Source organism: Chlorocebus sabaeus, chromosome 13 (genome assembly GCF_047675955.1).
Source record: "Chlorocebus sabaeus isolate Y175 chromosome 13, mChlSab1.0.hap1, whole genome shotgun sequence".
Classification (NCBI taxonomy): domain Eukaryota; kingdom Metazoa; phylum Chordata; class Mammalia; order Primates; family Cercopithecidae; genus Chlorocebus; species Chlorocebus sabaeus.
The window spans coordinates 7,232,209-7,256,643 of NC_132916.1; the positions used below are offsets into that span (position 1 = coordinate 7,232,209).

General features: G+C 36.3%; 1 protein-coding gene across 7 annotated transcripts in view; it reads right to left on the bottom strand.

Moving 5' to 3' along the window:
• Positions 1–24,435, bottom strand: part of QKI (QKI, KH domain containing RNA binding) — a 163,443-nt gene that overhangs the window by 31,383 nt on the left and 107,625 nt on the right. For all 7 annotated transcript variants that reach the window (XR_005241348.2, XM_038001188.2, XM_038001187.2 and 4 more), the window contains exon 4: positions 10,510–10,653. Coding sequence is in view for 6 of the 7 variants with exons in the window: in XM_038001188.2 (XP_037857116.1) it covers positions 10,510–10,653 (144 nt within the window). In the remaining variant the exon portion in view is untranslated. The remainder of the gene's footprint in view (positions 1–10,509; positions 10,654–24,435) is intronic.

Sequence of the window (24,435 nt, forward strand, 5' to 3'; positions counted from 1 at the left end):
TTCACCATGTTAGCCAGGATGGTCTTGATCTCCTGACCTTGTGATCCGCCTGCCTCGGCCTCCCAAAGTGCTGGGATTACAGGCGTGAGCCACCGCGCCCGGCCCCTTCTTGTGTTTTTAGGTCTCTTCTGAGAAGATCACAAAAGATAACAGAATATGTATCCATATAAAGTCTTGACTAAGAAATATCATGTATTACTTTCCAACTAGATGAATGAGGATTAATGGAAGGAGGAAGGATGGGATCTGATACCTGAGAAGCATTCCCATAATGTGTGCTCGTGTGTGGAGAGACAGTTTTATACATATTATTTTTTAAGTAATGTTATATAAATAATTACGTAGTTTTTGGGGGGCTACTATTCCTTGTAAATAAAAGCCTATATTGACAAGATGACGACTAGCAAACAGGGTATATTTTGTAGGGAGGGAACAGAAGTACTCTCTTTTGGTATGGTGCCTCTTGGGATCACAAATTGAATTTGCAAATGACATGCAGTTGCAAGTAACCAGCCCATATGTGGTTAAACACATAAAATGCAAAAAGAGGAAGAAGGAACGTGTATGTGCCTTGCAAGTCCACATAATTAAAATAATAATTACTACCTTTACAAAGTCTCTCTAAGGCAAGTAGACCATACTGTTTAGTACTATCTTTACAGAAAACATGCTGCATGAAATAACTGGTATTTGGGGAGAAAAAAATAAAGACCTCAAAATTAAAACAAGGAAAAAGTTAATACCATATGAAATGAAATAGAGTAAAACTTTTTAATGATGCCAAACCATGTTCATACAGGTTGTATAAGCTATAATAGACGGATTACATACATAGATACGCATGCATGTACGTGTACACCAGATTCTTTTGCCCTTTCAGTGCCACCAAGAAGAATACACTGGTATGTGTATCTTTACAATGAATGAATGGAGATTTTTGCACACCTCTTTCAGAAACTGACAAAACTAGAGAAAAGGAAAAAAAAAAAGGGTAGACACCGGAGAAGATCTGAGTGTTTTCAACTATCTTCATCTATAAATGATACAGAATATACACCCAACTACTGCAGAATACACATTAAGTGTATGTGAAACATTCATCAAAACAGACCATATGCTGGGCTATCAAAAAGTTATTACTAGATTAAAAAAAGACTACCATCTTACCATATACATACTGAGCATAATAAATTAGAAATCTACAACATGATAAATAGAAAAGTCTCAAATATTTGGAAACATTTGGAAATAAAACACAGATCAAAGAAGAAATTACAAAGAAAACTGGAAAAAACTTTTGCACTGAATGATAATGAAAATACAGCATAATAATATTTGTTGGCTATAGCTAAAGCATTACTCAGAGAGGAATGTATATCCTTAAAAGAATAGTCTCACAAGTACGAAAGACAGGTCTCAAATCACTGATCTTCTACCTTTAAGATGCCCCCAAGTAAAATTAAACCTTAGTAGAATAAAGATGTAAAAGCAGATATCAATAAAACAGGAAGAAAATGAGAAAAATCAACAAAACCAAAAGGTGATACTTACAAAAAGGTTGATAACACTGATAAAACTCTAGAACCAGATTGAATCAAGAAGAAAAAAAAAGTAGATTATTTGAAGTCAACCAATTTAGACCAGATAAAAACCTACATATAACTGGAGAAACAACTCTTGCCCAGTTATTGAATGTTTTGTTACCAGGAAACAAAAGGGATAAAAGTAAACTATCAAAATCAAAGAAACATCTGAAACTAAACTGGTGTCATTTTCAGAGTAAACATGTTCTCCAGGTAAAATATTATTTGACTCTAATAATAAATGGTGTGTGATTATCTCAAAACCCTTATTACTTTTGCAGTATAATTACAATACTGAACTGTTCTCTGAAAAGAAACAAGTATAATTGCCCTTATAATGTTCAAGCTTCTCTGGGTTTTTGCACACTTGTTGGTAAAAAAAACCAGAAAAGTCTACCATACTGTTTTGAAACCCAAATACGAATTGAAAAGATTTGAACTCATTTGCTAAACATTTAGTTACATGTAAAGTTATGCAAATTGATGAAACATTAAAATCTTCGAAATTATTTTAAAAATTAGAACTGTATCACAAAGAGAAGGAAGTACAATATTTAATCAGATTTCTTAGCCTTTTCAGCAGATGAAAAAATACAAAATATTTATTACATTTCCTTATGAAAGTATATGAAGCAAAAAGTCTACACCTCTCTACTCTCCACCCCGCTAGGACCCTCAAGCCTGGACTAGATGTTTTTTGCTATAAAACACCTAACAAAATGGGCCAAAAAAACATTAAAATACACAAAACTCTTTGTCTTTCTAAAAAAGAACTTACTCTATCTTTCCAAAAAAGAACTTTATATCATTCTTTATATGATAATGTAAATGGAATATTTCCCATTAAAAAAAGAAAAACAGTTCAAGATGTGAACATTAAAGATAAAAATAAAGTTCTTACGTTACAAAAGTATCTCGTTACATAAGTACCACAAAGCTCCTTAATATAAAAACTGACCTAAATAACAAATAGTTGTAAGAACCAAGAGATTTTACTCACATTTTTTTAAATTAAAGGGCTTAAAAAAAAAAAAAAAAGCCTATTAGAAAAAGGAAAGATCAAAGTTTGATAACATCCAGGGTTTGAGAGTGTGTTGAGAAATAGGCATTTTCGTGCAATACTGGCAGGACAGTAAATTGGTACAAACTTTCTGGAAGGCAACTTAGAAATTTTAACATGAAGAAAATAATAAAATTTAAAATGCACTTACCGTTTAACCTAGTAATTCTACTTCAAGAGACTGATCCTTCAAGTACATATGCACAAGTTAATTAACTCTGACAAATTGATGCAACATCTCTTCCACTGAAGAGAAGGGAAACGTTCACTACTGGACATTCTGCCGCTGCCTATTTAGGAAAGTGCCTTTAGTGGTAACGAACAGGTCTAAGGAACTACCATGAGGTTGAGTGACTGAGTTGGAGTGGAAGATACGATCACTGGAGGTGAAGCAATATAAAAGAACCGAGAGGCCAAAGTACTGGAAGGATTATTTATAAACACATTAAAATCTTTGGAGGGGAGGTGGAAATTTCGGTTCTTTTTCCTTTTGTGACATTCTTTCTTGAACCCATGCCTGTGACACTTTTAACCCCACTGTTCCCAAAAAAAAGCAAACTGACTGGCAAGGTCACCAATGACCACTACTTGCCAACTCCAATGGCTGATGATTTCCTGCTCCCACCTATAAGGTCTAAGCGTGACTTCCAGGACTGGCTCCCAGCTCTCCTCCAAACCCAGGGGCTCCCCGCTTTGCTCTCCCTTGCTGGATCCTCCTCCTCTTCCTGTTACATGGTGAAGCACCCGAGGCTTAGTCCTCAATTTTTCTTTTACACTTATATTCAATTTCTTGATGACACATCCAGTCTCATAGCTCAGAAAGCTTTTGATCTAATGACAATTCTTAATTCTATATATTCTAGGTTCCACTTTCTCACCTAATTCCTATTACAACCAAATGCCCATTCAACATTTGCTATCAACTTTTACACTTCCAAATCCAATTTTTTGACTTTCTTCCCAAACCTGCTTCTGTAAAAGTGTAAATAAATGACAACTCCAATTGCTTGAAGTTATCACATATCATATCACGCCAAGTCTGTCAAAATTCCTATCCGTTTTACCTTCAAAAAAAAATCTATGATCTGACTACTCAGCACCTTCAACACTACTCCAAGTCACTTTCATCTCTAACTCAACTGCAAAGACTTCCTTACTGGAATCTCTGCTTTCCCCACTGCCCTCAAAGTCTGTTCTAAGGCCAGCAGCTGGAATGATCCTTTGAAATGCAAATTACACTTTGTCCCTCCTTTCCTCAAATTCCTCCAATAAACAGCTTCTCATCTCAGACTAAAACCCAATCTCCTTACCAGGCCTACAGGCCTTGGATCTGCCAGTGCCTCCTGTCCCCACTGACTTCAACTCCCACTGCTCTTCAGCCTGCTCATTAAGCTCCTCACTGGACCCCGATACTCTCTGAACATGCCTCAGGGCCACCGCACTTTTCGGTTAGGTTTTTTCTTAGATGTCACCTTCTCTAACCAGCCCATATAAAATAGCAGTTCCCTAATCTCAGTTCTCTATTCCCTTATTCTGCTTTATTTTTCCTCACAGCACTTTGTTACAACAGAATATTGCTTGTATTTGTTTTCTTCATTGTCAGTAATCCAACCCCAATCAGAAGGTAAACTTCAGGATGGCAGGCACTTTGCTGGTCAGTTTTTATTTATCATTGGTGTATCCTCCACAGCTGTCCCAGTGTCTAACCTACAGCAGGCATTCAATTAACATTTGCTGAATGAACTACAAAGGCCCACAGGTGAGAAGACTGAAGGTTTAAGAAATTCCAATAAATACAGAACGACTCAAGCTGTGGTAGGATGCGGAAGATGTGTACATATGAGTGTGTGCTTCAGGTATAGCAAAAAGTAAAAAAAAAAAAAAAAAGAAACCTGAAAGGTAAGCTAAGGCAAATCACAAAGAAACTTGTAGGCTGTGCTAAGGAGTTTTGTATTTTTTTCTCAGAGTAAGGAGGAATCACTAAAAAATCTTCAAGCAGGGAAAGGTAATGACAGACTACAAAATAAAGATGGGTTTGAGAGGTCACAGAAGAAGGAATACCAATTGTGGGGTTCTGATACAGACATGGTTTGAAGTAGGTAAAGGCAATGGGGATGAAGGAAAGTAAGCAAATCTGAGAGAGACAGGAAGTAACCTGACTGAACTTGGTGTTTTTTCGGGATCATGGTAACAAGTTAGAAAGTCTAAACTGCCCAACAGAATACTGAAGGAGCAAGAAAAGGGTAACTGAGAATTCCAAAACAAAAGACCTGTAATTTCTGTTAATCCACAAGGTAACTGAGCATCTGCTACTTAAACTGTCATACAATACAAAATTATGAGCATCACTATTAAAGGTAAATTTCAAGATAAAATATCTGCCTTTGAAAATATTTAGGCAATGATAAACTAATGAGCCTTATGTTGCATTTTTATAGAAGTCCAAGCAACTTCTGTAAAAACAGTAACATTGAGTTGGCAAGGAACTGCTATTTCTGTACATTTTCTCTCCAACTTGAATTAATGCATTCATTTTATAATCAGCATTTGTAAAGAATACAATTGCAAAGCAGTATTAGACAACATCACAAAGAAACAACAAACTTTTATAAAGCAAGTATGTGCTAGGTATTATGCTAAGTATTCTCCATGTATCACCTCATTTAATCTTCACAAGAACGACAGGGGTTTATAATGCTCCAATCTTCTTTTTTCCCCACTAAGGGACAGGGTCTTATTCTGTCACCCAGGCTGGAGTATAGTGGTGCTATCATAGCGCAACTTCCTGGCCTCAGTGATCCTTCCACATTAGCCTCCCAAGTAGTTGGGACTACAGGCATGTGCTACCAAGCCCAGCTACTTTGTACATTTTTTTGTATAAAGGGGTCTTGCTATGTTGCCCAGGCTGGTCTCGAATTCCTAACCTCAAATGATCCTCCCACCACAGCCTCCCAAAGTGTTGGGATTACAGGCATGAGCCACCATGCCTGGCCATGTTCCAATCTCATAGATGAGACAATTAAGACGGTTAAAAGTCACAAAGCTGGGATTCAAAAACCAGGAAGTGAGTTCTCAAAAATACAATGTATTCTGTCTCCCACATTTATTTAAGTAAAAAACCAAATCGCTTGATGCTTCAGGAAAATTCAGTTATTTTATGCATTTCTATAGTGAAGATGAAGGAACTGATTTTACCTTATGACAAGATTCAATCATTTATTTTTCAGTTTACTAGGTTATTGCTATGTGCTGGGCACTATGCTAAACACTAGAAATAAAAATGGTAAGCAAGAGAAGAGATTATAGGTGACTGGGTAAATAGAAAATTTTAAAGATACTAACAATACCCAGTTGATCCTCAAACAACAAGGGAGGGTTAGGTTGTTAGGGACACAGATCGCATCAAAAATCCTTGTGTAACTTTCAGCTCTCCCCAAATGTAACTACTAATAGTCCACTGTTGTCTGGAAGCCTGACAGCTGATCAACATATATTTTGCATGTTTTGTATGTGTTATATACTGTATTCTTACAATAAAGTAAGCTACAGAAAAGAAAATGTTATTAAAGCGGGGTGTGGTTGCTCACACCTGTAATCCAAGCACTTTGGGAGCCAGAGGCAGGAGGATCACTTGAGCTCAGGAGTTTGAGACCAGCCTGGGCAACGTAGGGAGACCCTCTCTCTACAAAATAAAAAAAAAAATAAATTAAATTTAAAAAGAAAATGTTAAGAAAATCATAAGGAAGAGAAAATACATTTACTATTCATAAAATGGATCACCATAATGTCTTTATCTTTGTAGTCTTCACACTGAAGAGGAGGAGGAGTTGTTAGTATTGCTGTCCCATCAGTGGTAGAGGCAGAAGAGGTCGGGAGGTGGAAGGGGAGGCAGGAGAGGCAGACACACTTGATGTAAATTTACAGAAATACAATAATTTCTGCCTTTTATCTTTTTCATATCTCTAAAAGCATTTCTATACAATACCAATCCTTTTTCCACCATTTACTTTAGTTTCAATGCCCGTATCACCCATGTTGTAAAAGAATCCAAAGCAGTCTTGTATAATCGGAACCCTTCTGCCAGACAGTCTAACATCCACCTGCTTTCTGGTACTGTTTCCTCTATATCTGCCTCACTGTCTGGCACTGGTTAAGAAGCACTTATCTTCATCAAATCCTCTTCTGTTAATTCCTCTGGTGTGGCATCTATTAGCTCTTAAGATTTCTCCAAGATCCATATCTTAAAACCCTTCACCCACCACCTTTTCTGCCACATCCACAATCTCTTTCAGGACTTCCTTGACTGGCTCTGCACCAAATCCAGTGAAGTCATGTGCCAACACTGGACACAATTTTGCCCCCCCGCTAGGAATTTACTGTTTCGACCTTGACGTCTTTCATGGCTTTTTCTGTAATAATAACGGCGTCTTCAACGATGTAATCCTTCCAGACATTCATGATGTTCTATATGGGTTCTCTTCCCTAGCAATCCTTTCCATAGAGTATGATATGTAAAGAGCCTCAAAGGTCCCTATGACCCCCTGACCTGGAAGCTGAATTAGAGATGTGTTTAGGGGCAAGTACACCACTTTGATGCCTTCACTGTTGAATTCATGAGGCTCTGGGTGGCCAGGGGAATTGCCCAAAATTCAAAAGAACTTTAAAAGGTAGCCCCTTACTGACAATAGTACGCTGACTTCGGGGACAAAGCATCGATCAAACCAAACTAGAAAAAGGGTTCTCATTGTCCAGGCCATCTTGCTGTACAACTGAAAGACTGGAAGCTGGTGTTTATCTTTTCAAGACTCAGGAATTAGCAGGTTTATAGATATGGGCAGTCCTGATCATAAACCTGATTTATATTTGCATAAAACAGTAGTTAGCCTATCCACGCCTTAAATGCTGGTGCTCACTTCTTTTCCTTACTAATAAATGTCCTTTATGGCATCTTCCCCTCCCAGAATAGGGTGCTTTCATCCGCATTAAAGACCTGTTGACACAGATGAACTTTCTCCTCAATGATTTTCTTAATGGCATCTGGGAACTCATCTGTTGCCTCTTGCTTAGCAGCTGTTTTCCCTGTTATCTTGACACTTTTTAAAGCCAAACCTTTTTCTTAAACTATCAAACCATCCTTTGCTGGCAATAAATTCTCCAGCTTTAGATCTTTCACTTTCCTCTTGCTTTAAGTTGTCATATACTGACTTTGCTTTTACTCAAATCATATTAGAGTTTATAGGTATGCCTTTCTCATAGTAATCCTGCACCCACATAAAAGCTGCAACTTCAACAGGTGATAAACAGATAATTTGCAAAAGGTGCAAGGTTTTTGTAACTGGTGGCATAGCTGCAGAGGTGGCTTCACCAATTTCCTTTACTTCTTTCCTTTCCCTGTACCCGACCCCAATGATTTCACTTATCTTGAAATGGTGGTAACCACAACTGCAGAACCTCAATCTACATATGAAGCAATTCAACTTTTTCTCATAATGTCATGATTTATCTCTGTTTCTTGGAAGCACTTCCATCATCACTAGTGGAATTCCCATGGGTTCCCTGGTACTACTCAAGGTTTACAGTTCATACTAAACACGATAAAAAAAACACTTAAGAACTGTGAGAGATCACTTTTTACCGCAACAATGTAATTTACCACAGACACGAAAAGCTCATTTGAGACGATGAGAGTCACAATGCATTTAAAGTGAATACTCGCAACACTTGAGCTCACCATAATAGTAACAGGAGGCAGCTATGAAATTACTGCAGTAGTGCATTATGTATTACAGTTAAGGTTTAATACTGAATCTTGACATCTGTTGACACTTCTCTTGACTGTGAATGGCACCATGTACATTAAGTGTTTTCAAGTATAATGTTTGATACATTTTAACTTATAATTTTTTTGCTATATTTTATGGTAGTAAATGAGAAAACAGGCTAGCATACACATACATTTTTTGCATTGTATCTAATTTTTCCAATTTTTTTCAACATTTCAGGCTACATGGTTCATCTGTGCATTTTTTCAAATTGTTGCAAATCTCCAAAAAATTTTCCAACAGATTTAAAAAAAAATTCACTTCAAAAAGTGGACCTGCACAGTTCAAATCTGTGTAGTATGTGCTATGATCAGGGCAAAAGTGTACTTTGGAAGAACATATGTTGTGGGTGGTTAAGATTGGTCTTTTCAGTCAACTAGCCTATCATGGTATTCTCATAAAAAGAACTTAAATTAAGATAATTTGATACTACTACTGAATACACTGATACTACTGAATACTGAATACTACTACTGAATACACACATCAAACTACGAAGATTAATCCTATAAATATTTCTAGCAAAAAAAGCAAAAACAAATCAACCTCAAGGTATGTATTCAAAGACAAACAATTTTTAAAACAAAAGGATCCTTAGGTCATTTACACTAACTCCCTGGTTTTGTAAGTGTGGTAATAGATACAGAGAGGTCAGAACTAACTTTCTGAAAAACACAGCTTCTAACTCAGTGCTCTTTCCCAGTTTAACACCTTTTCAGAACTAAAGTGGCTTACAGAATGATCAGAATAAATCTAATAGGTCAGTAAAAGTTTCAATACTACACACTGATCTATTTGCTATATTAGGTGAACACATTTGCTTAGTATAAAATGAGCTGAATATTATTGGATACACTTAGCAATAAAAGTCAATGTTAACTTTTTCTGATCATGACACTAATAGCCCTGATCATGACACTAATACTTTCAAAAATCTCCTTTTCTGTACAGTTTTTCAATACCACACAATTAAGGAAAATGAGAAAGATTCCATGGTTTAATATTACACAAATATAGATTTTAGTTTAAAAATAAAATCTATCAACAGAATTTACACAAAACTTTTATTCCAAGGAATTAATTTCATCAAGTTAATGGGAAATGTTTATGATCTGTGAGTTTACTTGTTGAATAAACGACTAGGGTAATAAAGAATAGGCTATCTGGGAAATAAAAAGCAGCAGGTACCTTAACAAAATGCCAATACTTTTTGTTGGACACAATACTAACAATATTCCTAGTTTTTTCTTTTCGTTTTTGAGACATGGTCTCACTGTCACCCAGGCTGGAGTGCAGTGGCGCAATCTCAGCTCACTGCAACTTCTGCCTCCCAGGCTCGATTCTCGTGCCTCAGCCTCCCAAGTAGCTGGGATTACAGGCGACTGCACATTCCCAACTAATTTTTTGTATTTTTAGTAGAGATGCGGTTTCACCATGTTGGCCAGGCTGGTCTTAAACTCCTGACCTCAGGTGATTCACCCACCTCAGCCTCCCAAAGTGTTGGGATTACAGGCATGAGTCACCGCGCCCAGCCCTAGCTTTTTCAATAGCAAATTAGGGTCCACATTTCCATATAGTTTTACTAATATAAGAAAAAAAAAATTAATGGCCCAGAAAACCAGTAATTTATTTTTCATTTCCCGTTAAAAAAAAAAAACAAAAAACTCTAGGAGTAGTGCAATTACTATTTCTAAAAATATTAAAGGGTTAAGTAACAATAAGGAGCCAACCCAAGGAAGGGGGGCAGAGGGAAGAGATGGGGAAAGAGAAAACGGGAAGGAAGGAGAACTGAGAACACAAAAGTGTCTGGATAATTTCTTATGAGATGTCACCCTCCAAAATCCCTTTTAATGTCTATCTAAGGACCCCTAAATATGAACTTTACGTTTTTATTATCTTAGAAATATCAGTTAGGTGTTTTTAATTTTATGCTTAAATAAAATTTCTAACAACCAATAACCTATTCCTCATAAACATCACAATAACTTAAAATAAACTGACAAAAAAGGACAAGGCCCAAATCTAAGGTCTGGAAATTACTTACTGCAGGTACCAATAATTTCTTCACTTCTTCAACTGCTCTCTTCAATTTGATTTCTGCTCTGTTCTGAGCATCTTCCACAGTGATTAGTACATGTAAATCTTCATTTAGATGCTCCCAATTGGGCTTGCCTCTATTTTGCTCCTCCTACAAAATTTACAGAGTACACAATTAAAATTTTTCTCTTTAAAGAGAGTACATCTTTCATAATACTAACCTGTTGTCAATTATTTAAGCTGTGTTTGCATTATTTTTCTATGACGGCATTACAAGTCTTGGAATTATTTTCCTGGGTCCTCAAAGCTTGGTTGAATGTGATACTACTGGTCAAATGATAATTAATTCAACAAGTATTTGCTGAGCACGTACTTTCTACCAGGCACAGAACCAAATGCTACAAGATCAGCCCCTAGCATGCTCCTATGCACTAAGAAACATAGATCTGGTACTGTCCTTACATTACCATGAAAAACACTTTGAGAAACATATCATTATTTCTGCATTTTACTTATGAGTAAACAGAAGGTCATCAAGGTTAGGGGGGTTACTTCTCAATGTCACACAGCCAACAGGCTGTCAATTTAGGAGGTGAATCAAAGCTTTCATTCTCCAATTCAGTGATCTTTCCACTTCATTACAACTGCTTTTAATGATATTGGTTGTCTTCAGCATTAGAAAAGGTATTTTGCGTATAGATGTTATTGTGTAAGATGACTGCCACTTGTTTTAAGTACTTCATATGGTAATTATGAAAATAGTTTTATCTACATTCCCATCAGACCACACTTTAAAATTAACTGTAAGGCTACTCTTTAATTATATCAAGTCATAAACACTAGTTTCATAGAGAATATCTGTATTTCATTTCCTTAATGTCTTCTAGTAAGAAATATCCCCATGTTGAAAACCTGGTCAAGCTACAGGGAGGTTAAATAGAGTTGGTCATAATTTCAGAATCGCTGTTTTTAGAGAAAGTGTTTTTAAATAAAATAAGAAGTAGTATATAAATGGCATATATAAATGCACCTGGCACAGAGCAAGGTACCAGACAAACAATAAATATCTGCTGTTGCTGGACCTTTATTTCAGAAGTTACCATTTACCTAATTGCTAGATTCCAATAAAAGAAAATAAAGCAGGCATAATAAAACTGCTTTCTGCAACAATTCACATAGATTTTAACAGTAAATGCTTCTGCTTTATTTTTAATTAATATATCTTTAGGATGAAAATGTATCCACATATTTTAAGGGAATACAGAAAAAAAAAAAAAAAAATCAGACACAATCCTATGCTGGGCCGTCTATGGATTTCCAAAGAGTGAACTCTGAGTCAGCACAGTATTTTACAGGGGTACCATCCGTCCAACACTATGTGAACCACCAGCTCAGAATATCTGACTGTTTCAACATAAGGTCACATTACATTCTTTTTGATGATGTCATATCTTTACAAAGCTAGGTTTTTAGCGGTTGCTGTAATAAAAATCAAGTCCATACAAAAATCCATGTGGAATAAGATGGTGGCAGTATAAAAATCTGATTCAAAAGTTTGAGAATTTAAACAGCACTCAAGAAGATACAAATGCTATTAGTAAAAATGTGGTTATTTACAAATAAAATGTATAGTCTGTTTCAATTCACTATTTTTAATATAAATACTGTTTGTAGAGTAAATATTTAATAAACATAATTCTGAAATATTTATTTTTGACTAGGGTACACCATGCAAACTAACGGGGAAACCAAGGAGTCAATGAATCAAGAAATTGGAAACCTTGGGGTTATCTGTACGGCAAGAAATAAAATGTGTATTAACATCTCTACTGTGGCAAGAAATAAAATGTGTATTAACATCTCTACTGTGGCAAGAAATAAAATGTGTATTAACATCTCTACTGTGGCAAGAAACATCAGTTTCGTTATCCAGATTTCAATTGTTATGTTCAAGAATGCTAACAGTATTTTCTCACCAAAATTCATATTTCTATTTATTTATTTATTTTATTATTATTTTTTTTTTTGGAGAGAGACCTACAAAAGCTACTAGTCTGGCATTATTTGGTGGGCCTAGAAGTGCACCTATCTGCCTAAATGCATAGGTATGAGGAACTTCTGCTTCCAGGCAAGATACAGTAACAGGAACCAGATTCACGTTCCTGCTGAAACAACCAAAAAACTGGCAAAACACATAAACAAATTTCAAGCCACTGGACATCAGACAACTAAGGACAAATGATGCAAAGAGTTGGGAAAAACTGAGGTAAGTCTATGACTGCCCCCACTCACTGGCTTGAGAATCTCCAGACAACTCCATGAGAAGACTAAACAAGAGGGGGAAACCGAGGCAGCCAGAGCTCACAGGGTCCTGGAAGAGCTGCCACTCAAATATTCAGCTGAACACTGATCATTGCATACTCAAGAGGAAATTCCAGAGGCCAGGGAAGGAACCACCCAAAAGGATTCCAGGTCAAAGTGCCTGGCTCTAGAAAAGAACAAGACTGAAAGACTTGAATGATTCCCCGTGGGTAAGGTACACAGGAAGGTCTTGCCTCAGTGGTAGGAAATAACTAAACCTAATCTGAGCATTGTTCCAGTATAACTAAATACATTTTAAAAGTAAGACCAAATGCCTCAAATTATTTCCAACTAACTTAAATGTGTCCCAGGACAAAGCTCAAAGATATTTATACGAATATAAAAATATCCATCCAACAACATAAAAGTCTGGCATACAATTAGAAATTAACAGGCATGCAAAGCAGCAAGAAAAATGCAATACATAATGAGAACGTCCCCCCCACCAATCAAGCCACTCAAACCAATCTAGAAGTGATACAGATGTTATTACAAAGACATTAAAAGCTCTATGTGTGTCAAACACTAATGCATATAAACACTAATACAATGAAAATGGAGGAACATTTATAATAAAATATATTTGAGAAAAGCTTAAGAATAAAAACTAAAATTGTGACTTGCCACAGAAACCTTTATACGTGGAGAAAAGCCAGAGAATTTAAAAGGAATAATTATTTTCATGATAGAAACAAAGTTGCAGTATTTGCCATTTTGCTTTATTGCAGGAATACATTTTTAAGGTGTAAAACACCTTGGCCAATGCATACTCTTATTAACTCAACAACTTAAATGATAATTAAAAATATAAAAACAGGAGAAAGCTACATCTACCCTGTTGGCTTCAAACTAAACATTTTTGCCTACACTTTTAAAAACAATTGAAAAAGCAAAAACTTTCAAAGATGGAGAAATTAATGGGAATTGTGTACTTCCACTCCCACCAAAAATTTTTCTACAACACTGTAGAGTTTAATACGTACAAACTCGGCCAGGCACGGTGGCTCATGCCTGTAATCCCAGCACTTTGCAGGGCCGAGGCAGGAGGACTGCTTGAGCCCAGGAGTTCAAGGCCAGCCTGGGAAACACAGTGAGACCCTGTGTCTATTATAAATAAATAAGATGTCCAAATTCATAAGAAATAAGAAAATGGGAAAGGAAACCATTTAAAAATTAAGAATCTAGAAAGAAAGCAGATGGTTAACTTAAAATTTTGCAGACTCTAGTTAAGAAACGTATTTCCTTGCAATCCCCCTAATCCCCTCCCCCCCCCGCCAAAATACGGAGGAAATGGGCAGCAGTGAAAATCGGGGTGAGAGGGTGGGGCTGAGATTGCAGGACTAGATGAACTCTCACTGAAACAGCAGCTCAATCCCCATATCCCCTATCCACAAATGGCTATCAAGCACCCCCTAATTCCCAGCAACAGACCAGAAACTGATTCCAAAAGGAAGTAAAACACTTGCTGAAACTGCATTAGAAGAACAGTTGACAGGGTAACTTCCACACTGACGGCTGGGCTGGCCGGCCATCTCCCCTGCTCCACATGCAGAACAAGGGAACCCAGGCCCACATCTTGGGGACAGGAGACTTGAACAACTTACCCTGGCTTCAGAGAGTTAAGAAAAAACACTACAATGCTGAAACAAGTAAAGAATGCTCTATTTAAAAATTCTGAATACAAATAGAAACTCCTGTAACTAAAAATATGAGAGAAAAGATGAAACACTTGATAGAAAGTTGGAAGACAAACTGAGGAACTCTCCCTCTAAGTAGCAAAAGACAGAGAGAAAAAACAAATGGTGCAGAACTGTGTAATAGTAGAGGACTAGTCCAAGAGGTTCAGAAACTGAAATGACAGATGTCCAACTACCAATATAAAGAAAAAGAAAGCAGAGGGAGAAAAATCATCAATGTTACACATTTTACGCAAAACTGAGGGATCTGAGCTTCCAGATGAAAAGGACCCCGAGTTTTCACCACAAGGAAATGAAGTGGACACTTCAAAATCAAACAATGTAGCAACTGAAAGTAAACACTAAAAGCACCTCTTTTAGTGTTTTGGAGGGTGTGAGGTGTGAAGAGAGAGACTGACCAACCCGTTTTCCAAATCAGGCCTCAGAAAATCTTTCATCCATGCAAGTGTCACACAAAAAAAGGCTTTGAGGTCATGCTACCCAGAAGCCACATTTATTCTGCTGTGTGTCCATTCCAGCTCAAGAAGAGTTAAATTCCTTCAGTGAATTTGGAGCTTAGTAATTATTTAATACAAACACTATTTCTCCCTGTGATTTCATTCTGTTTCTTAAGCAGATTATAAAGGCAATCTGGGATTGGCAAATTTTATAGAGAAATCAATAAATCACACCCCAAAAGGTCCTCTTTTAGTCATAAAGTAAGTATAGATACAATTATAGGATGGTTACTTCTGAACTCAAAATATCCATAGTAACAATCCACTCGCAAACCCCATTTTCTCACTTTAATAAATAAATCAGGACACAGAAAAGGTTGAAATAAGCAGACAGGAGGCATGACGATATGGACGCACACCAAAAATGCTGTATTTATCAGTAACTGTGTTCTATGAGGCATTTGTTTCTTTTTACAATTATGTTTCAAATTATCTTTCAGGGGTTAATAGCTGAGATATTGATGTGGAAAAAAATAGCTCATGACTACCATAATGTCTGTTTTACAGTTACTAAAAAGCAGTATCATTTCATAATATATGTGACACTAAATCTTCAGCAATATAGAAGAACACAGTTTTGCATCAATATAATCCCAAATTTACATTTTCCAGCACAGTACTGTCCCCTGATTTCTGTACCTCCAAATTCAACTGCCAACTAGAAATGTGTACTTCAATCTCTAAAGCAGCCTGAACTCCACATGTCCAAACTGGGGTTCATACCTCTCTGCTTCAAATCTGTCCACAATTATGTCTTAGCTATTACTCATCCTGAATGAATTTTCTGAATCAGGGTGGATTTTTAGAACTTGTGGCTTTATAGGAAATCTCTGAAACACAGTCTTGGCTTACTTGTGCTTTGACAGAGACGGGCTGCTGCACATGCACCCATTCATGTCTATCCACACTAACTTGAAGTGCTGTGTTCATTCACTTCCCATGACAGGCTCAGATTTGCTCCATGCTGTATATTGGCCATTCCCCAAACATGGATTTTGATACCCATAAGTTTATGGAAGCTATCACCTACATCTACAATGCCTCCTTTCCCCTTCTTTAATACTTACTTTTCTTTTTTTTTTTTTTTGTATCATATAGTAACTTATCTGTGCATTGTCTTTTTCTAGCTATTAGAAAGTTGCTCCAAGTTGAATATCAGAATCGTCTCATTGATTTTCATCCTCTTGACAGTAGGTACACATTGATTTTACACATACATGGCTCTAAACAAGTATTTACCGAATTGAATAATTTAACTTTTATGATTGAAGAGCATCATTAAAATCAAGTATCAAACTGTGCATGAATATGCTGCAGCTTTCCCATAGTGCTCTGCTGTACTCATGATTATTGTGTCTGTTTAGATAATCCTTCATATATTCGCCCTTGCTCATGTATCTTGGTTTCTGGGACTGCTTCTTTCTTTCTCCTTGGTGACCAGTTGTACATGACAATTTTTACCCCATTTCTTGTTCTCTTACTTCTAGTCAATTCTCCCAGATTTTCTACAGTAACACTTACGAGGTCCGGTTTTCACACCCCATCAAAGACTGCTTTTCTTTTACTCTAAAACCTCAGTGCTACCTTGTTTTGATGTATCAGAAGAACAGGAAACAAGATGGGTCAAAAGTATTTTTAAAACTGCAAGACTCATGGCCGGGCGCGGTGGCTCAAGCCTGTAATCCCAGCACTTTGGGAGGCCGAAGCGGGTGGATCACGAGGTCAGGAGATCGAGACCATCCTGGCTAACATGGTGAAACCCCGTCTCTACTAAAAAATACAAAAAACTAGCCGGGCGTGGTGGCGGGCGCCTGTAGTCCCAGCTACTCGGAGGCTGAGGCAGGAGAATGGCGTAAACCTGGGAGGCGGAGCTTACAGTGAGCCGAGATCCCGCCACTGCACTCCAGCCTGGGTGACACAGCGAGACTCCGTCTCAAAAAAAAAAAAAAAAAAACCTCCAAGACTCAAGTTCTATCTCAATATAACAGCAAAGTGACAGCAAAGGCAAATTACATACAAATACTATATGTATAAATATGTTCAGAGCTCAAACTACTAATCTTCCATATTTTAAGGTAGAGTGCAATAACAAGAGAGGTTCCAAGGAAATGGAAAATAGCTTTATTTATACAGCAAATTAAAATTTAGTAGCATTTAATATGCTACTATGCAACTTTATAATTCATTCACACTTGATGGCAGAGCAGATAGTCACAATTATTAATGATTCTTTATTATGGTCTATATTCTTGACAAGTATACTATGGTGAGATAAATTAGCCTAAGGTGATGATAAACAAACTTAAAAATGAAAATGATGATGGCAATTAAGCTTTTATCAAACACTGCTTGCCAAGGACAATGCTAAGCAATATAAATACATCACCTCATTCAATCCTCGTAAGTTACATGAACATGGGACTATCGGTCTTACCAACATTTCACATGATTTAGTCAAGTCAGGCAGTAAGTGTTGTACCACCAAGCTACCATACCTAGCCAGAGTAACTTTAGAGCATGCACCCTCAACAACTAATTCCTAGCACAACATATCACCTACATGAGAAATTGTTCTAAAACAGCATCATAAAATAGTGAAAAATCAGAAACAGAACATAGAATAGTGGAATCTCTAGAATTTTTTACTTTACCTTTTTACCTTTAAATATTTTTGTGTAGAATTCTAAGCACATCTTGTCCTCACAGAATTCTAGAGCTGGTGGGGACTTTGAAGGCAGATAAAGGGGTAGATGAGATTATTTAGTAGATTTGGTTTTGTCTTTCTGTATTCATCCTATCTCCTAACTTCATGCCAAGTATTCTTTCTCCATAAATGAATTTCTGAGTAAGTCACATCCAGAATAATGTCAAGAACTGGGAGAAAAACATCTGCTATAACAGATCTCTTTGCACCTACAAAAATGTTTTCTCCCTAAATGAGAGATTCACCTATCAAATTACAACGATACATATATACAAAAAGGATAAATCTGTAGCTATTTCACTTACATAAAATTCCTCTAGTCTTTAAAGTTTTGAATAGGTGAGGTTGTTAAAACTAAAATTAGATCTTAATATACAATGCATATTTCCAACATTATTACTAAGTTAGGACTAATTAACCCCATTGTTTATAACTAAATTTTACTACTTTTCAATAAAATAGCCTCCATTTCATTTTTGAAGCCACTGTATATAGTGATGTAAAACTACGAAGTAAAAAAATAATCTCAATATTTAAGAAACTACTTTTGTTTTGAATTTTTGAAAAACTTTATGAGTCACTGCCCTATGAAGTTTAAAAGTATGCTCTAATTACAGTATCTGTTTGAACAACGGCATTCTATAACATGAAGCATTAGAGCATACTGACTGTCCCACCCCTGCTGACAGACTCTTTTAGTTATGCATTTGTAGTCAAGCAAACGAGCATAAGACTTCTGCTCCTACTGTGCTCTTGTGAAAGTTCACACACCAAAACTTCTCCAAACAGAATTCAAAAGTGTTACATACTGACGCAAACCAAAGTTCCAATAACATGCTTGTTGTGAATATATACATTTTAAGACAAATATTAACGCTTAGACATATTACCATGTCCAGTTGTACATATAATCTTAGATTAGTTTAAGAAATGTTCATTGAGAAACTGGGCATAAAGTAGATTTCACACAATTTAATTCCTCACTGACTCAGTTATAAAAGTAGACCTCAAAAAACTTTTAAAAACTTGAACATGAGTCCAACAAAAACTACATTTTCAAAGCAAATTATTTTTTAATAAAATATAAAAATTAGGATAATTTTATATTCAGTCTGTTGAAATCATCATCTAGGAAAGTCATTCAGCAAGCATTCAACAAATACTTATTAAATGAAGCACAAAGGAACAAGTTGCTAAATTCAAGTAACTTTTATTGTGTTAAGTCAAATAATTTCCAAGTTAAAAACAACAGGACTATAACATCTACCTCCTACAGACACAGTACTTACTGACTGCCAGGTCTGTTTTCCAATGTTCATACATTAATTCTTCTAATTTAATTGTTAATTACTTTATGTCTAAACTAAATTTATGTAACCCCAGTACTAGCCAAATAATACTATTCTGGCCCCACGATGACCAAAATGAGTGAGATTTCTCTGATATGAGCTAGTTTTAGCATGCAGAAACTGGACAAGATCAGTTGAAAAGTTGAGTATGATCTTGATGAAACACAGTTAAGGCTGAGAAGAGTGAATTAAATATATACAAAAAGTTTCCCATAAAAAGACAAAAATCATCAAATGATTTGTTATTTCCCAACAACTTTAAAGCTGACTAATATTTAACAAAAATAGTGATGATAGAAATAAATGATTGTTGGGAAATCTTTTTATAATAGAAACTTTGGGCTGAGTTCCTATTGCTAACAAGCACCCATATAAAATTAGTTACTGTCCATCGAAGCACAAAATATTTCCTCACAGTATTAAAATAATCCTTTCACTAATTCATATGTGAGATTTTGTACACTAGGTCTTATTTTCACCATTATCTAGGGACACAAGATAATTAAAAGGCACAGAAAAATGAAATAACTTTTAGAATGTGATGTTTTAAAATACTCAACTGAATATTTACTGATAGTATACCAGGGGAAAAATACATAAATAAAAGACTAACATTTCTACCTATACTCATTTTCCTCCCTAAATCATCAAAATCCCAGTTTCAATAATCATCTTTCAATCAAATTTACCCCTTCCAGGTTCTCCCAGACAGGATGTTCCCTGAATACTCCCATTCTATTATTTTTTCTTTTGACATAATCAGTATGGTATGTATGATTCCTAAAAAGTTTCAAGAAGTATGGAATCAGACTCCTCTCCATATCCTTTAGCACAGACTTTTTAATAAGTGCTCCCTAGAGCACAGCATGAGACACAAAAATAAAGTTAGTGCAGTCAATATCAACCAAAACAAAAAAATAACATATAGGGCTTTACACTCAGCACTTGATATTCATAAAATAACTAACCCTTTCAACAATCTTAGAGGTAGGCATTATTATAATCACCTATTTCTCATTTAAAAATGAGATAAACTAATGGGCAGAAACCTAATGCAATGTACTCAGTTAAACCGACTTCAGATGACACTGTCTGCCTTTGAAGACCTGACAACTACCTATTAAGAAGAAAGGCTAAATACAATAGTTAAAAGCCAACATAATGAAGATTATAACTATTTCATTGAAAATGATAAAAAGAAACAAGATGGCCAGGTGCGGTGGCTCACGTCTGTAATCCCAGCACTTTGGGTGGCTGAGGCGGGGGGATCACGAGGTCAGGAGTTTGAGACCAGCCTGGCCAACATGGCAAAACCCCATTTCTATCAAAAATACAAAAATTAGCCAGGCGTGGTGGCAGGCGCCTGTAATTCCAGCTACTTGGGAGGCTGAGGCAGGAGAACTGCTTGAATTCGGGAGGCAGAGGCTACAGTGAGCTGCGCCACTGCACTCCAGCCTGGGTGACAAGAGCAAGACTCCGTCAAGAAAGAAAGGAAGGGAAAGAAGGGAAAGGAGGGAAAGGAGGGGGAGAGAGAGAGAGAGAGAGAGAGAGAGAGAGAGAGAGAGAGAAAGAGGGAGGAAGAGGGAAGAAGGAGGAGGAGGGAGAGAGGGAGAGAGAAAAGGAAAAAAAAAAAAGGAAACAAGATGTTTTGAAAAATCCAGATACAGCCTGTCTCAAGCAAAGGTCATTAACAGGTTCATGTACTGATGTTTTAAGGAGAGAGTGAGAATGGCAGCACATGGTTCACTGTGCAAATGCTCCATTTTTCAAAGGGAATTTTATTTAGGTATAAATCCCACAGAGATTCAACACAAAACAATTGTTTTACAGTAGTATTTTAAAAATGCGAATGTTTAATATTCATTTTCTGATACTCTAAGGAATTTATGATACCACACTTACTAACCACTTAATAGCTGTTTAGTGTTAGGCAAAATGCTTGAACTCATCTATGCCTCACTTTCCTCATCTACAAAAGAGAGTACTAACATCTCAGAGCTACGATGAGTTTTAAGTGTTCGGATAGCACATAGAGTAGTACCCATCATATAAGAGCTCTGAAATTAATATTATCATAATGTAACTATGGTATGGACAGACTGGAATCTAGAATAGATGATTGTAGAAAATTAAACAGAAACACTGGGAAGGGATGACTGAACAACAAATGACATGACATGACTGGCGGTTATAATTTAGAAAAATAAAATTGGAAATGCACTTTCAGAATAAAAAGTGCTAGCTTAATTTATTTTTTAACCAACTTAGTTAATAAAAATATATTAACCATTACATGAAAATAAAATTATTTTTAAATATAAAAAAAGCTTAATAAAGACACAACTGTAATCTTTGGGGTTTTAGACTGGAAGAGAGCTCGGTTGATCAAAGCACTAAACTGCCCTCCACGAAGGGTCTGGATCAGAAATGACACATAAAGGAGGACCGCTACAGTTTCCCGGAAAGTGGGATAAACCGTGACTATTATTATGTCACAAGCAGTACACAACGAACAGTAAAGGGAATTTATAAAAACTTAATGATATTGAAGGATGAGTTCAAATACTACCTATTCCTTAACTGTTTTCCACTACCCTACTCTACCCAAATTCATTCTCCCTAAGCCCCGCTTTGCTTCCATTGAATCTTATGGCTCTAAAATAATACTTACGATCATACTTTAATATTCCAGTGTACATAACAGTAAGCTCTAGAAAAATTGCTCCTTTTAATTTTTTGTATTATTCACAAGGCATTAAAAAAGAAAAGTTTGGTACATAACCAGTAGCTATTTCTCTTCTGTCCTGCACAGATCTGAACCTGCACTTCTTTTATATTTTCATCAGTTTTTAAAATATTAATTTCTGTATTTGTCTCATTTTTGTATAAACAAAGTAGCTCTGAATTCTACAAATGAAATCATGTCAAATACAAATATACTAGTTTCTCAACATATATGCATACTACCATAATTAACATATTACAAACTCATTTAAAAAGAACTATAGAATCCATGGTGTCTGTAATTACGCATTTATTCAACAAATGCTAAACTGTCCTTCTATATTAGGAACCATTTCCCTAAAATATCCACCATTTGTTATTAAATTTCTATTTGATTTGTTATTTGTTATTAAATTTCTAGAACATAAACTGAAAATAGCAAGTAACATAAAATATACTGATTACATGATTACTATGCTCCTAAGCCATATGATGCTTTCTCATGCATTCTACATACGTATTTTTCTACATTAGTTAGGGAAAATAAATACCTGAAAAATTCAAGATTTACTTTAAAAACTCAGGCAATACTGAAAGAGAGTATTTTACCTGCCTTCTGTGAAATTAAAATGAAAAACACACAACTAAAGAACTGAACCAGAGTCCCATGATCTACCACCACAAGCAAAGTAAGAATTATGCTGAAGGATCCACATACTGTCTGCCCTACTTCCTCCTCAAGCAAAAGATCACAGCCTAATGTTATATACCAGGATTTCCAAAATGTAAGAGAGCAACAGTGCATAGCTCATTACGTTACAAAAGGTGTTTCATCCTTGGAATATTAAGATAGAAGACTAACAGGAGTTCTTTCCATTATTTGCAGTTGGTAGGTTGCAATGTCCTATTCAACCTAGCGGCACTGTGGATATCTGTAGTGTTCGTACTGCCCAAATATTAATTCACAGCTGTCTTCATGTAATCGTGCACACATCAGTGAAAAGCAGTGACAGAAACACAACCGTGTAGAATAATGACTCTAGCTTATGACAATGTCCAGGAATATGTATGTGTGTATGGAAGAGCTATGTTGGCATAAATGAACTTGGAGATCCTCGGCAAGGAAACAGGCACATAATTTATAATTCCACGGGGCTTACCACAGTGCTAAACACTTATCCAGTACTCATATTTGCTGACTGATAAGCGGAATGTCAAAAGTTTGCTCCAAACCCTGAATTTTCATTTGCTCACTGGAGAACAGAGACAAAATGAAAAGAATTGGTTACTCACAAACACACACACAAAAAGGTCTCTCCCCACACTCCATACTCCCCAAAAATCAGACAAGAGTAGAAAATAGAGTGGGGGAAAGAACACGGACTCAAATGCCAGTCTTATTTCAGTGCCCCTGTAATCTTGAGCAACTCACTCATGTACTCATTATTTAATAAATATATAAATAATAATTGAGTTTCTACTACATCCTGTGAGTGAACAAGGTTTATGACAGGCAAGTGAACAGACATGCAAGCTCTCAAGGAGCCTACAGACTAGTAACTATTTATTTGCAATTGAGGGAGTGACACCAAAGTTCACTGTTATATAAAAGCACATATGAGAACTGACTGATCAAGGTTATATGACAAAATGTTAACTATTTTTTGAAATCTTATTTTCTCATTTGTAAAGGTTACAAGGTTGCAAGGATTAAAGAAAGTATGTTGAAGACAGTGACTAGTTCATAATACTTGACACTTTTACTATGTAACTCCCATCCCTGTTCTTTCCAGTATCTTCCTTAAAAGATGGCTTTTTAGCTAACAGGGATTCCCCTTAATTCCACTGCAGGATGTCCTTTCTGTCATTATATTAACATAATCAAGCATAAGCACATCCTGCTTCCTCAATTAAGAAGCCTCAAAATCAAAGCCACAGTAAAAAAGAAATTAGCAATTAATCAATGATCCCTTTGGGTTAAAAAATATACAGGCCTGACACGGTGGCTCACACCTGTAATCCCAGCACTTTGGGAGGCTAACGTGGGCAGATCACTTGAGGTCAGGAGTTCAAGACCAGCCTGGCCAACATGGTAAAATCCTGTCTCCACTAAAAGTACAAAAATTAGCTGGGCCTTGTAGTGTGCGCCTGTAATCCCAGCTACCCGGGAGGCTGAGGCAGGAGAATCCCTTGAATCCAGGAGGCACAGGTTGCAGTGAGCCGAGATCGTGCCACTGCACCCCAGCCTGGGTGACAGAGTGAGACTCTGTCTCAAAAAATATATATGTAAGTGCCTGCCCCAAATTATTTGGGATGTCATAGTAATGACTTTCAACCTTTGAAAGTTCTAGAATTAAGATTAGAGTAGTAAGAGCGAATCAAACACAATGTTAATAGTCTATATATGTTTATCTAAAATATTTGTTACATTTAAGGTTTAACACATTTAAATATCTGAAAGATTATCCTTCTAATTTCAATTGAAAAATATATAGACAGGTACCTACAACACATCCCATGATTCTCATAGGGATGGACCCAAAGCATGGTATTCCTTGTGCACATTCAGGTGGCGGCAGGTATAGCTACTAAGAAGAGCAT